The sequence below is a fragment of the Penicillium solitum genome (assembly GCF_028829755.1).
Source record: "Penicillium solitum strain IBT 25940 chromosome Unknown utg000001l_segment0_segment0, whole genome shotgun sequence".
Taxonomy (NCBI): Eukaryota; Fungi; Ascomycota; class Eurotiomycetes; order Eurotiales; family Aspergillaceae; genus Penicillium; species Penicillium solitum.
The window spans coordinates 1,185,835-1,200,255 of record NW_027072121.1 but is presented as its reverse complement, the minus strand read 5'-3'; the positions used below and the strand labels follow the sequence as shown (position 1 = coordinate 1,200,255).

At 50.6% G+C, this 14,421-nt stretch overlaps 7 protein-coding genes across 7 annotated transcripts; 3 read left to right on the top strand and 4 right to left on the bottom strand.

The window, feature by feature from the left end:
* Positions 1 to 666: 666 nt before the first annotated feature.
* Positions 667 to 5,307, top strand: N7455_000477 (uncharacterized protein; the record flags this gene model as incomplete). Its single annotated transcript, XM_040952066.2, has 5 exons — positions 667 to 3,180; positions 3,237 to 3,561; positions 3,614 to 4,524; positions 4,578 to 4,741; positions 4,798 to 5,307. 5 exons carry the CDS (start codon positions 667 to 669, stop codon positions 5,174 to 5,176), a joined length of 4,293 nt encoding a protein of 1,430 aa, XP_040817241.2. The 3' UTR covers positions 5,177 to 5,307.
* A 196-nt stretch (positions 5,308 to 5,503) lies between these two features.
* On the top strand, positions 5,504 to 5,818 carry N7455_000476 (uncharacterized protein; the record flags this gene model as incomplete). Its single annotated transcript, XM_040952237.2, has 2 exons — positions 5,504 to 5,652; positions 5,710 to 5,818. The coding sequence occupies 2 exons, from the start codon at positions 5,504 to 5,506 to the stop codon at positions 5,816 to 5,818; spliced, it is 258 nt and encodes an 85-aa protein (XP_040817389.2).
* A 438-nt stretch (positions 5,819 to 6,256) lies between these two features.
* On the bottom strand, positions 6,257 to 7,861 carry cox10 (protoheme IX farnesyltransferase; the record flags this gene model as incomplete). The annotated part of the gene is made up of 1 exon (XM_040952074.2): positions 6,257 to 7,861. One exon carries the CDS (start codon positions 7,859 to 7,861, stop codon positions 6,257 to 6,259), a length of 1,605 nt encoding a protein of 534 aa, XP_040817147.2.
* A 167-nt stretch (positions 7,862 to 8,028) lies between these two features.
* On the top strand, positions 8,029 to 8,988 carry N7455_000474 (putative monosaccharide-P-dolichol utilization protein; the record flags this gene model as incomplete). Its single annotated transcript, XM_040952431.2, has 2 exons — positions 8,029 to 8,655; positions 8,719 to 8,988. The coding sequence occupies 2 exons, from the start codon at positions 8,029 to 8,031 to the stop codon at positions 8,986 to 8,988; spliced, it is 897 nt and encodes a 298-aa protein (XP_040817245.1).
* Positions 8,989 to 9,186: 198 nt separating this feature from the next.
* Positions 9,187 to 10,038, bottom strand: med8 (RNA polymerase II mediator complex subunit MED8; the record flags this gene model as incomplete). The annotated part of the gene is made up of 2 exons (XM_040952387.2): positions 9,187 to 9,805; positions 9,914 to 10,038. The coding sequence occupies 2 exons, from the start codon at positions 10,036 to 10,038 to the stop codon at positions 9,187 to 9,189; spliced, it is 744 nt and encodes a 247-aa protein (XP_040817423.2).
* A 1,047-nt stretch (positions 10,039 to 11,085) lies between these two features.
* Positions 11,086 to 12,462, bottom strand: N7455_000472 (uncharacterized protein; the record flags this gene model as incomplete). The annotated part of the gene is made up of 3 exons (XM_040952119.2): positions 11,086 to 11,771; positions 11,857 to 12,096; positions 12,165 to 12,462. The coding sequence occupies 3 exons, from the start codon at positions 12,460 to 12,462 to the stop codon at positions 11,086 to 11,088; spliced, it is 1,224 nt and encodes a 407-aa protein (XP_040817441.2).
* Positions 12,463 to 13,508: 1,046 nt separating this feature from the next.
* N7455_000471 (uncharacterized protein) lies at positions 13,509 to 14,411 on the bottom strand (the record flags this gene model as incomplete). Its single annotated transcript, XM_040952373.2, has 1 exon — positions 13,509 to 14,411. The coding sequence occupies one exon, from the start codon at positions 14,409 to 14,411 to the stop codon at positions 13,509 to 13,511; it is 903 nt and encodes a 300-aa protein (XP_040817278.2).
* Positions 14,412 to 14,421: the final 10 nt, after the last annotated feature.

The following is a 14,421-nucleotide window of genomic DNA, read 5'->3' as shown; positions in this document are numbered from 1 at the left end:
TAGTTAGTGGCGGTGACAAATTAATAATCAAGCCGACAGATTAGTTAATAACTTAACTTGGGATCAGACAAAGAAATTCCCATGGAAGAAAGATGAGTATGATCATTGAGGATAAGTGGGTTCAGTCGATCTTCATTAACGCACTGAATTAATTTATAGTTGTTCGACCATCGTAGCTCTCGCAATGAATGTGATTGATTAGTCGGATCAACTGTCGATCCACGGGGCTAGGGATTATAAGGTTAGACCCGCCGGGCTAGTCATTGCATCTACTCCGTAATTAACTCAACTAGAGCTAGGAATGTATAAGTAATAGTAATCACTCCGAGCGGACATGCCTGATGATTCAACAAAGACGGTTGAACTGACTGTTTGGGAAATCTTAATACACGAGATGTTCACTAATCAACCCATCCGTCGAAAGATGTCCCATGCTCTTCGTTCAACACATTAATGAGGGATGAGACAGAGGGCTTCTTTGGGCTCCGGGTCTTGAGTCGGATTATTCATCAGAATTTAATTTATGGTTATATATCTCATTACTTTATTGTTCTTATATCTTGTGCGTGATGTTGCTACTCTCCGTCTGATCTCCAGCATTTTTTTCCCATCGAAGTTCTTCTGCTGTCAAAGTCTGGCAAATTAGCGAATCCGAAGAACTACAACATGGAGGTCAATCGTGACCCCGAGAAAGCGATGTACCAGGCGAGTTCGCTCGAAAAGCCCTTCGGACGATCTCCCTCCCCAATGGCGGACCCTATCGTCAACTCCAGCGCGGAGCAGTCAGACGACGAATCCGGCCAAAAGACCGACCCCCGCGACATCTCTCAATGGCCCATCACTCCAGATATACTACAAATACGACAACGTAACGAGACTAACGGTGGGAAATCGAAGAAGCTGGGTGTGACATGGCGGAACCTCACAGTAAAGGGCATCAGCAGTGATGCGCTTTACAACGAAAATGTTCTCTCTCAATTCAACCCATTCGGGAAGGGCAGTAAGAGCCCACCCCTGAAGACTATTATCGACAACGCTTCTGGATGTGTCAAACCCGGTGAGATGTTGCTTGTTCTTGGAAATCCAGGAGCCGGATGCACAACACTGCTTAGCGTTCTATCAAACCACAGAAATGGCTTCGCAGAGATTACTGGCGACGTCTCGTTCGGTTCCATGACCAGTCAAGAAGCCAAACAATATCGTGGTCAGATCATCATGAACACAGAAGAGGAGATCTTCTTTCCAGCTCTTTCAGTTGGTGACACCATCGACTTCGCCACACGTTTGAAGGTGCCCTTCCACCTGCCACCGGATATCAAGAACGAGGAGGAGTACGCCCAAATATACAAAGAATTTCTCTTGAAGTCTCTCGGTATCACACACACAAAGGATACCAAGGTCGGAGATGAGTTCATTCGTGGTGTTTCGGGTGGCGAGCGCAAGCGAGTGTCCATTCTCGAATGCCTTGCGACCAGAGGCAGCGTCTTCTCCTGGGATAACTCCACTCGTGGTCTCGACGCGAGCACTGCGCTAGATTGGACGAAAGCCATGCGCGCCATGACAGATATTCTTGGTCTCACTACAATTGCCAGTCTGTACCAAGCTGGTAATGGCATCTACGAGCAGTTCGACAAGATTCTGATTCTCGACAACGGCAAGCAGATCTTTTACGGACCTCGAGATGAAGCTGTGCCATATATGGAGGATCTTGGCTTCCTATGCGACCCTGCAGCCAACAAGTCAGATTTCCTCACAAGCGTATCGGCGCCTGACGTACGCACAATTGCCCCAGACTTTGAGGACCGATTTCCTCGGTCAACAGAGGAGCTGCTCGCTGCTTATAACAACTCGCCCATCAAGCCAAGGATGATGGCCGAGCTCGACTACCCCAATAGCCCCGAAGCTCAGCAGAATACGGCGGACTTCAAGGAACAGGAGGCTCAAGACAAGCACAAGAACCTCCCAAAGAAAGCTGCGGAGTCCGCAGGATATTTCCATCAGGTGCAGACGGCTACCATACGCCAATTTCAGATCCTCTGGGGCGACAAGCAAACTCTGTTCATCAAGCAAGCCACAACTATCGTTCAGGCGTTGATCGGTGGCTCACTGTTCTACAATGCTCCGGACAACACGGCGGGCTTGTTTATCAAGGGAGGCTCACTCTTCTTCTCTCTACTATATCCTACCTTCATCGCTCTCGCCGAAGTTACGGATTCGTTCGTTGGCCGACCCATCTTAGCCAAACACCGAGACTTCGCTCTCCACCATCCATCTGCCTTTGTCTTCGCCCAGGTCATTACCGACATCCCGATCATGCTCTTCCAAATCTCGCACTTTGGAATTGTGCTGTACTTCATGACTGGATTCCAGTACACCGCCCAGGCTTTCTTCATCTTCTGGCTCATCAACTTGATTTCGGCCCTGGCTATGACACAGCTGTTCAGGTTCATCGGTGCCGCTTTCCCAAATTTCGACGCAGCAACTAAAGCTTCTGGATTCACCATCGTCGCTGCCTTCACATATGCAGGATACATGATTCCCAAGCCCGACATGCACCCTTGGTTCGTTTGGTTCTTCTGGATCGACCCTATGGCCTACGCGCTCGAAGCATTGCTCGCGAACGAGTTCCACGACCAGGTGATTCCTTGTGTGGGCCCATTCCTGGTTCCAAATGGCGAAGGATATAGCCCCGAAACAGGGGGCGGACAAGCATGTACCGGCGTCCGTGGTGCGCCTCCTGGAGCAACCAGCGTTACTGGTGACCAATACCTGGCTTCCATGTCCTTGAGCCACAGCAACCTTTGGCGCAACTTTGGCATTCTCTGCGCCTGGTACGTTTTCTTCGTGGCAATGACCGTCTTCTTCACTTCCAGGTGGAAGCAGATGGGCGAAGGGGGTCGCGGCCTCCTCATCCCCCGTGAGAAGCAGAAGAAGGTACCTAAGGCCGTGGTTGCGGATGAGGAATCCCAGGCTGTCGAGAAGCCATCCGAGAGCTCCAGCTCCGATTCCGAGAAGTCTGACGCAACCACCGACAACCAGCTCGTCAACAATACATCGGTCTTTACCTGGAAGAATCTGACTTACACCGTCAAGACGCCACATGGCGATCGTCTTCTTCTCGACAACGTTCAAGGATTTGTCAAGCCCGGTACTCTCGGTGCTCTTATGGGATCTTCAGGTGTAAGTGCACTAGCAATGCGATTGACAGATGGATATATGCTAACATTTTCACTTAGGCCGGAAAGACTACACTGCTCGACGTTCTAGCTCAACGCAAGACTGATGGTACCATTCATGGCTCCGTGCTAGTCGATGGTCGCCCGCTCCCTGTGTCCTTCCAACGATCTGCTGGCTACGTCGAACAGATGGATGTCCACGACTCATTGTCCACGGTACGCGAGGCTTTGGAATTCTCTGCTCTTCTTCGTCAGAATCGTGAAATTCCCCGCGAGGAGAAGCTCCGCTATGTGGACACGATCGTCAAGCTTCTACAGTTGGAAGATCTCGAGCACACCCTCATCGGTCGCCCTGGTGCTGGTCTTTCTGTCGAACAGCGCAAGCGTAAGTCTGAATCCATCGAACAGAGTCGAGACAGTCACTGACAACTTACCAGGTCTCACAATTGGTGTTGAGCTCGTAGCTAAGCCCAGTATTTTGATCTTCCTCGACGAACCTACTTCTGGTCTCGATGGCCAAGCAGCAAACAACACGGTACGCTTCTTGCGCAAACTCGCGGAAGTCGGACAGGCTGTCCTCGTCACGATTCATCAGCCATCGGCCGACCTCTTTGCCCAATTCGACACCCTCCTCCTACTGGCGAAGGGTGGCAAGACCGTATACTTTGGCGATATCGGCCATCATGCAAGGACTGTCAAGAAATACTTCGCTGGTCATGGCGCACCGTGCCCCCGAGAGACCAACCCTGCTGAGCACATGATTGAAGTCGTATCAGGAAGTCTTTCTAGGGGCAAGGACTGGAACCAAGTCTGGCTCAACTCGCCAGAATACGAGAAGATCACTCAAGAGCTTGACACTCTTGTCGCCGATGCTGCCGCCAAACCGCCTGGAACTGTCGACGATGGCCATCAATTCGCAGCGCCCATGTGGGAGCAGGTAAAGCTTGTCACGCACCGCATGAACATCTCCTTGTTCCGCAACACCGAGTACATCAATAACAAGCTCATCTTGCATATACTACTATCTCTTTACAACGGCTTTTCGTTCTGGTCGATTGGTAACAGCGTCAGCGATCTCCAGCAACGCCTCTTCACAGTCTTCAGTTTCCTGTTTGTCGCCCCCGGTCTCATCTCCCAGCTTCAGCCTATCTTCATCGATCGTCGCAACGTGTATGAGACGCGCGAGAAGAAGAGTAAGACCTACCACTGGGTGCCATTCGTCACTGGCTTGATCGTTTCTGAGCTGCCCTACCTGGTCGTCTGCAGTGTGTTGTATTTTGTGTGTTGGTACTGGACTGCTGGATTGCCAAATGATACCAAGTGGGCAGGTAGCACATTCTTCGTCGCAGTAAGTTCTCTCTTCTTTGGTTGACTCCTCGCTCCAACTAACAAACCGTCTAGATGTTTTACGAGATGTTGTACACCGGTATTGGACAATCGATCGCCGCGTACGCTCCCAACGCAACCTTTGCATCTCTCGTCAACCCGCTGGTCATCACCACCCTCGTATCATTCTGCGGTGTCTTCGTTCCTTACTCCCAGATCACGGCGTTCTGGAGATACTGGTAAGCCTCATACGACTATCAACATCCACGAGATCAATGCTAACGTCACATTTTAGGATCTACTACCTCGATCCCTTCAACTACCTCTTCGGCGCCTTCCTCACCTTCACCACCTTCTCTGTCGATATCACTTGCGAACGGGGTGAGCTTGCGGTCTTCAACCCTCCTGCGAACGAGACATGTAGCGACTATCTCTCCACCTATCAGCAAGGCATGGGACGTGGCACGAACCTTCTGAACCCAGACGCTACGGAGAACTGCGAGGTGTGCCGATACACTACTGGACAAGACTATTTGAAGACACTCAACTTGAACGAAGAGTACTACGGCTGGAGGAATGCGGGGCTGGTTGTATTGTGGGTTGGAGTGTTCTACGCCCTGGTGTTCTTGATGATGAAGTTGCGAACCAAGGCGACGAAGAGAGCATCTGCGTAGACGAATGGTGTTTTTGTTGGAAGAGTGAAAGATTGCCAAGATACCCTACTCGAAGAAGAGTAAAGACGGAGTGCGAAGTTGAGCGCGTACGTGTTAGCTTCAGGTGTGGTATTGAAGCTGCACAAAGGAAGGTCCAGACCCTTTTCTATATATATATATATATAATCTTTATGTATACTAATATTGCTAAATTATTATTCTTCTTCTATATTAGATATTAAGAATTGATACTCTTAATAAATAGGTGGTTTTTTCTACACTAGAAAGACGTTTCCTGACTACTAGTATATCGTATATTTAAAGTATTCCGCAGTGTCGGACGAGCAAATGTGGATGGATATCGCGAAAGGAATTGCTAGCGTCGGTAGTGCAACCGGCACGTTGAAATCCGGAGTGGAATCTATGTCGCTGCAGGAAGCTGCCGATAGGTGGATGAATGGGAATACTATATTTACCGAAACTGTTTTTGCATCCAAGTATGTTCGATGTTGCTCTTCCATTTCTATCATGTTGAGACTAACAAATTCCCCCAGCGCACGGGCGAGATCTGATCGGGCAAGGGAGCTGGGCTGGCAGCCCAAGTTTGATGCGTCTCCTCTTCAGTCCGCCATTGAGGCAGACATGAAGGCTATTTTGGGATAAAGTTACATCACTCGAGCCTCGGAAGCGAAGCATTCGAGAGGAAAAATGCCATGTTGAACAGACGCAGGTATCATCCGACGCCTGCCACTCACCATATCCTTTGGCAGCTACGTCTCTGAATGGATTTTTAATGGACATGTCTCTTGTCGAAACTGAATCAGCAACCGTATTGGAAGTCGTCACATCCAATTCAAGAGTGGAACGATAGAATATTGAAGTTGATAGGCGCGACCGCGGCCTAAAATCTGGTACATGCAGCTACATATAGGAGACGGGTGTTATACAAAGTCAAAAAAAAAAAAAGGAAACGCCACTCCAAACCGCTGTATAAGACAAAATCCCAGAATAAAAATGTGGTTCGAATGAACAAGGCGAGGAAACTCAGGGAGATGAATGAAACTGAAAGATATCCAGCACGAGAGACTCGTGGTTGAAAGCTCATGCAGTGGACAAAGTACTTGTCCGGGTTGATGGAGCACGGGATGATGCAGCATCTTGGAGCTTAGCCTTCTCGCCTTCCAACTCTTCTTCGTCCTCGTAGTACAGATACTCCTCATCATCTTCATCGGCTTGTCCGAATATATTCCTCCAAACGCCATCCCAGAGACCCTTCTTAGTCACTAGGCCTCCGACCAGGAGAATAGGCAGTTGCCAGATACTGGCCCAGAAGAGGCCACGTGCAGTGCCGTTCGCACCCTGGTGTTGATAGAAGCGGTATGCCTCGCGGACTAGCCAGCCATTGGCGAAAGTGCTACCGACGAGGAAACCATGCCCGACGACATTGACCCACCAGAGACCAATGGAGATGGGGAACATCAGAATAGAGTAGCGCAGAGCAACCCGAGCATTGCGAGCTGGGTTCACCCAGCACAGCATCCTGTAGCCGGCTGCTTTGTACTCATCCCGGATCAGGTGGGACAGGGCGTTGAAGTGGGGGAATTGCCAGGCGAACAAGATTGCACCGAGCAGCCACCCTCCAATACTCTCTTCGCTGAAGAGCATGTCGCGCCATGTGTCATGACCAATTGTCGCCGTCTGGCCTGCTGCGGCGATCCATCCCATGAGCGGTGGGATACCACCCACGACCGCGCCAACCCAGGTATTGATCACGTGGATTCGCTTCAATGGTGTGTATACAAAAGCATATAGGAAAATATTGGTAGCGGATAGAGCGGTAGTTGTCGGGTTGGTACCGATATAAAGGAGCGAGAGGCCCGTGATGGCGGTGCCAATCGCGAAGAACAGAGCTCCCCGGCGCGAGATAAGTCCGCGCACAATAGGACGATTACGCGTACGGGACATGAGTGCGTCGTATTTCGGTTCGAACATCATGTTGAGTGTATTGGCGCTGCAACAAGAGAGGAAAGTGCCCACCGTGAGGTATATAAAGGTCAGGGTCGAGGTCGAAAGTGTGGGGAGTGGGGTCATGGCCGGGTCGAGGGTGAGCAGGGACGAAATTGGGTACATCCCGTATGCAGAGGTGGTGGTGAGTACGATCAGGAAGGACAGTCGCGGTTTCGTCAGGGCGAGATATGCAGCCAACTTGCGGCGGATGGAGGTAGTGGGGAGTGTGGATGAGAAGTTGGACAATTGCGCCGAGGCATCGAGCGGGAGACTAGGTTCTGGTTGTCCGGTTGAATTGCTTTCCTCCTTCAAGCGCTTCCGCCGCCGATGTGGTAGCTCTTCTGTTATTGCTTCTGTCGCAATCGCGGCGGACGATGCGGTTGCAGACGAATTGACCTGACTGGCGTCCGGATCGCTAGGAGACGAAGAAGCGGTTGGTTTGCTTTTCGCATTGGAGGACGCAAGTGAAGACAGCAAGCCACCTTTGCTATTTGACCCGTCGTAGAATCGATTGGCCGAGAAATATGATTTGTGGAATACTGAAGGGGACTGATCATCCGCAATCCCGGTCCGCCGTTTCGAGGATGATAGGAACCCCCGAATGGCCCCGGGGCGCACAGAACGAGGCCCGAAGAGACATTGTGAGCACACAAGCGCCTCTCGAGGCCTCCGTAGAATGGATGGCCGCAGAGGGATCATGGCGGGTCGGTCATGCAGAAGGAAGAAAAGTGGACGACAGAAGTTGAATTTCCCCGGCGGTGCACGGGCCACATCCGTTCACCTGGGAATGTCAACAAATTGTTCTTCGGGACATTGCCTGATTGATCCAACACTGTTCTCTCTTTTTGTGATCACTTGCATTCATTATGGATACCATTCAGAACACAGTGATTACCCCTCTTCAGCCTTATTTGGCGCCTATTGTCTCGGCTATTCCCGAGCCAGTGCACGATGCCGTTGTGTCCTTGATTGGAAAGTCTTGCCACGGTGCACTGTTGGTCGATCTCGATGTCACTAAGGACCCTGCTTGCACATCACTCGCCATCTCCAAGGCCCTTGGCATTGCTATTGTCGGTGCCAGTGCTGTCGTCAAAATCCCGCAGATTCTGAAGCTGATCAACTCCCGCTCCTCCGCCGGTGTCTCATTCGTCTCTTACGCCCTCGAAACCGCCAGCTTGCTCATCACCCTCTCGTACGGCGTGCGCAACCAGTTCCCATTCAGCACCTATGGTGAGACTGCTCTCATCGCCGTTCAGGATATCGCTATCGGTGTTCTGGTCCTGAACTATGCCGGACGCTCCGCCGCTGCCGCGGCTTTCATCGCTGTCGTAGCTGCCAGCGTTTATGCGCTGTTGTTCGACCAGACTCTTGTGGATGCCCAGACTATGGCTTACCTGCAGGCTGGTGCGGGTGCTCTGGGTGTTGCCAGCAAGGCGCCTCAAATCTACACCATCTGGCGTGAGGGAGGAACCGGACAGCTTAGCGCATTCACGGTATGATTCTCTTTGCCCTTTAACATGATCTCGGCTTAGACACTAATTTCTTTTTCTAACCAGGTGTTCAACTACCTCATCGGATCATTGTCGCGAATCTTCACGACCCTCCAGGAAGTCGATGACAAGTTTATCCTTTACGGATTCATTGGCGGCTTCTCCCTTAATGTGATCCTCGCTATCCAGATGCTCTGGTACTGGAACGCCCCGACGCCCAAGCAGAAGGCCGCCGCTCCTCGCCCAAAGGCAGTTGAGAAGGCACCTTTCGCCCAGAGCACCGGTGCGTCTCCCAGACCTAGCGTGAAGACACCCACCACCCGCCGCCGGGGTTAGATAGCTCGGCGATTGCTTCCCTTCACTTTTTCCGGGCTTGGTTAAAATAATAATAATGCCGTCCGTTTTTGGAACCATGCAATTGTAGGAACGAGCTACGAAAAGTTGTATTCATGGAAAAATCACAGACCAAGTAGAACCGTAAACACAGACCACATGTCCTGAGTCAATACCATCAAGTCTCTAGAGATCGCAAGACTACGGCATGCGCCCAGTAGTCATATGTCTCAAGATAAGATCCAACGGCACAAACGGCTGCACAGGATGCGGCTGATGAGGAGCAATATTGTACTCCAACTCAGCAGCACCAGGCTTCCGATGAACACCAACAACATCCATCTCCTCTCCATCCCCCTCCTCCCCATCACTTTCCTCTTCGGAGCCATCGTCATCCTCCAACTGCCTCCGCAACCCAGTAACAACATTCTCAATCCCAGCCTCGCGCTCCTCAAGCGTATAATTCCCACCCCAATTCCTCCTTCGTGCTTCCTGGTTCGCCTCCAGCGGCGCCCATTCCCACAGCTCCGCGAGCTGAGCTTCGCTTAGCGGTTTGTGCGCGGCATCAGGGTCGGAGAAATTAGATTGTCCTGCGGCGGGCTCTGTACCAGCCGTGCGGCCACGCGCAACCCAGTCTTCGACACGGGGATCGAGTTTTGTGCGGAGGAGTTGTTCGAGTGTGTTTGCCTGTGTTCGGCCTGGGTATTCTGGGCCTGGGTAGGCGACTAAGTTGGAGAGGAGGTCGCGTTGGTCGGAGAGTTGATCGGAGACGCTGATGAGGTTGTTTGAGATGATGCTTGCTTGGGACTGGAGGGAGGTCCTGGTTTTTCTTGGTTAGTTTTATGGGTTTAAATACCTATTGCCTTATGGCATTTGGCTGCTTGGGTCTGGGAATGGCATTGGTTGGAGGGAATGGTAGAGCTCTTACCAGGGCGGAAGAGGGTCGCTTTGGTTTAGACTTGCGATCAGCGAGCCTAGTGAGCGTGTGAGCTGTACGAGACGCTGTCGCGATTGCTCGAGGACTTTAATTTGTTCTTGGGTTAGGTTGGACATGGCTGGTTGAATTGCTTGGAAGGTCAAAGAGCTCTCCAATTTGAGGGGAAGAGATAAAAGTGTAGATCAACGGCCCCGGAGAACCTGAGAGCCCTCCAGTTGACTTCTCTTACCCCAATTTTCTCAATTTTCTTCAATTCCCGGTTCAACTGTTTCCGAATACTATATCTCTAGTCGAATTGGAACTCTTTTGGTAAGTTTTTTTATTATTCTATATCAAAATAATTTACGGAGTACCCAGGTGCACAAGTGACAGCGCTCAAGTTCAACAACCCACCTGGGCATACCGCTAAGCACTCAGCACCACGCCCTCCAACGCCTCCAAACCCCCATAATTAAACCCAGGAAATCACAACACAGTTCACAAATCCAAAAATAACCTCGAGATCGACCATCCCATCTCCCATTGGACCCTTGGACCCTTGGCGGTGCGTGCTGAAACGCCTGCAGAGCAGCCAGCCAATCTGCAGCGACACTGGACCACAAAAGCCCATCGCCCAGAGGTTATCTAGTTGATCATCTCGTATTATCTGACAGTTTGGCTTGCGTAGGTTTTGCCTGTCCCGTTGTTGGCATTGCTGGGCGGCTTGTCAATGCTATTTTCGGATCTGTAGTATGTGTGTATGTGGGTATATTTAGGTCGTAGAGGGGGGTGATAATTGATACATAAGTCCCTTTGCCGCCCTTTCTGGTGATGCTGGATGCTGTTCTTTGGTGTTCTGTCTTTTTCTCACTCTTCTATTTTAAGTGCTATGTTGTATTTTACTGAGAATCCTTCCGTGCGGGACATTTTCTTCTCCATTTGACTATTGACTATACTATATACGCCAAAGACATGCAGACATTGCAAGATGTCGGGGATATATTGACGCGATGGAGCAGAATAACTCCGTAAAACAAGAACCCAAACGCCGTCAACAATGAGGTGAGCTGATATCCTGATCTCATTACATCCAAGCCACAAACTGACTCTGCTATCCACAGACATTTCATCAATGCTATACAGCAACAAGGTAAACACAACTAGGTACAAGTTGTCACAAACAATCATTGCCACTGCTGGGGGTTCTTTTGGTCTGGATCAAAGGTCTGAGGGTGAACAGGTACCTGACCATGTTGACCCTTTTGATCCGGCTCAAATATCTGAGTATGAGCAGGGATCTGACCATGCTGCTGCTGCTCATACTGTTGCTGCTGGTACTGCTGCTGAGGACACTCTTCAATAATATCCTGCGAGAAACCCGACTTATCCTGACCCTGGAAGTGCTGCTGGTACTGTTGGTTTTGATAATGTTGGTCCTGGTGGCTATATGCAAGCTCTTGTCCACGGCCATCATTATCAACAAAGCCAAACCCAGAACCGTGCCCATACCCGCCAGAGTTATACATCTGTTGCTCGGCCCAGGCTTGCTGCTGCTGCTGCGCGCTGATCGGCGATGCACCGTTCCAGTGGTTGTACGGGTTAACTGTCTGGCGGTTCCGACGGGTCTTCTTGCGTCGGTGCCGGATGAAGAAGAAGCAACATAATGCGAGCGACGTGACCAGGATTAGGAATCCCACAATTGGCACGGCGATCACCACTCCCAGGTCCAGTTTTGAGATTTTGGAAACGGGCGTTGTGAGAGAGAGACTCGAGGGCAGGAGGGATTGGGTGAAGATTCTTGTTGGGGCTATGTCGAAGGTCTTTCCCGTTACAGTCTTGAAATGGCAGTTGTAGCGGATGGACTCGAGGACTGGATTTGGAGGATGGTTAGTTGTGGTTTCTTTGGATTTGCTGATATCATATTGATACAGGAATGGGTTGCAGGGCATACGTACAGTTTGCCATGTAAACTTGGGTGGTTGTCAAGTTGTAGCAGAACTCGCAGGTGTTGACAACGTTATCTGCGAACGACGGGGTGTCACACCACGAATCCAGATTCGATGTATCTGGGTCTTCAAGGTTGGTTCCAACTGCTACACGCACGCTATCGCATGCGACTGGGCACGGTGACGAGACATTTGAGATCGAGTCTGGAGATCCAAACACACAGGTCGAAAAGGCGTAGCGCAGGTTATCTGTTTCGATTGGTTAGATCTGAGCGACAAACCGCAATCTGCGATCTTTGGAAGGTGGTACGACATACAGAGTCCCCAGTTCACATCCGATTCTCCAGTGTTCGCATCGTTGAACTCGCTGTCCAACTGGCAGGAGATGCATTTTTGGAAATCTTTCCCTACTGATGATTGATTGTACGATTGATCCAAACACGCAATCTCGGAAGATGTAGTGTTGGCCGTTGTACCGCACACATCTGTACAGGGCGAACCCGGTGTGGTTTTCAATCCGAAAACCACTGGAGCTGGGCTATTCAGCAAAATCGCAGCCAGGACAAAAGCCAGCATCCTGGAGGACCTTAAACTTCCGTCACTTAGCCCGAGCATGATGAGCCGGAGTGAACAGAAAGTTCAACAGCTTCTGTTCTTACAGCGACCGCCGAGGAGGTGGGATGAGAGTAGGCAGAGTGCCGGATAAAAACGATCTCACGTTCGCATGAGAAACGGTAAATCGAAACTTAAGATTTTGAGTCTTTTTCTCGGGGCGGGAAAGCTTCTTTTTTTCACTGCGAGCAGCTCTCGCTCCGTTCCGTTTGGATGTGATGACCAGGCGGAGTGATTTAGTCGAAAGAGCTCACAGGACAGGGAAGTACTGCACAATCCAAGCACCTGCAGAGCTGCTAATGCCTGGGCGAAGGAACGGAAGGGATGCGCCGGTCGAATCAGGCACATTCTCTTTCTCCCAACGTTGGTCCTCGGCGCTTAGAGAACGCCGCCTACAGGCTGGTTGGTGACTGCACGCTAGCTGAGGGAATCGAGGAACGGTTGGTGGGGATGGAGTGATCGCCCCGTCATCCTGCTTCCAGTGGATATGCTGCAGGCGTACAGAGTGTGATGGGCTCTGACACTTGATTGGTGAGTGGCGGTTGTGACTGTGATACCGAGCTGCATAATGCACGGGCGCATATTCACCCCCTCATCTGAGTAAAAGTCGCAAAATCCGGTCAGGACTTGTTGGAAACGGGTGTCGGCATCTCTCGACTGGAAAAGAAAAAAAAATATTTGAAGTTTTGATCTGCCAAGGGACCCCCCTCTTGTTAGGGCCGGGAGAAGAGGGGACTCCGGTTTTTGAAGTAAAAGATCCACACATAAGGGTATAGACATACAGGTACTAGATATGTACAGATGTAAATTTTCTTGATATTCGGTGCAAATAATTATATGAAATAACTCAAATTGCAAATAAAACCGCCATAATGCAAAACAATTAATAAATCAAAATTGAGGCGAATCCAGTCCAACGGGCGACCACAGGTCTTCCGAACGAGACTGATTCGAACAAGATTGATTGGTTACGCCCAAAAGAAAAAGTAACAAATAGAAAACCACCACATATAGACTTCTAGTAGAACATAGAGTTTGTTCGGGACATATTAACCATAGAGCTCATCATAGGAAGGCACCATTTCCTGTCGAGGCGCAGACTCAGGTTCCCGCTGTTTTGTACGGGGAGGGTATCTTTTCTCTGGGAAGGGAGGGTGTTTGGGGGTATTGTATGCAACACGAGGTGTAGAGGGTGGCATAGAGGGGGTAGAGATAGAGGATGCAGCGGTAACGCTCGTTCGTCTGGAGTTGGTGCCACCAGATATAGATGTGGGTTCTGTTGCACAGCTTTGGAGGCTGCAACGGCGCATGCGTGAAGTCACAGCGAGCGGAGGAGACTTGGCTGGGATATCGAAATCTTCGGAATCGTCGCGTGTTGTGTACGACATATCTCCCATGCCGTATTCTCGAGGGCTTAACTCAATTCGTGGGCCCAGAGTATCTCGTTCTTCCTCTTCTTCTTCGTCGCATGACTCATCGGTAGTGCATTCGTCATTGATGATAGAGCTTGAGGGTCGGCGATTTGGCCCATGCCTAAGATCACCGAGGCCGAGTCCTTGGCCTGGTGGTGTGTGATATGGTGGTGTGTGTGGATCTCTATCTCCTACACGACGCCGTATGTTTTGGTCGAAATACCCAGTAGGGAAGGATGGAGTGTCTCCCACTTGGTGTTCTCGTGTAGCTGTGCTTCGCGGTCGTCTGCTCGAGGCGCTAGAACTCGGCTGGCGTAATGGGCCACCCGGGAGATATTGTTGATTTTCTTCAGACTGTATGTCTGCCCTCGCTGGTGCATTCGTGACAAAACCAGAAGTTTGATCCCACTGATTCCAGGACCCTTGTGTGGGATAAGTGATAGAAACATCACCCCAGCGAGAGTGGAGTTCTGTGGACACTCTGCGCTTCCTTTTGAACTTCTTCATGAAAGTCGCCATGGTCTTCAACCAATTCTTCATGGGAGCTGGA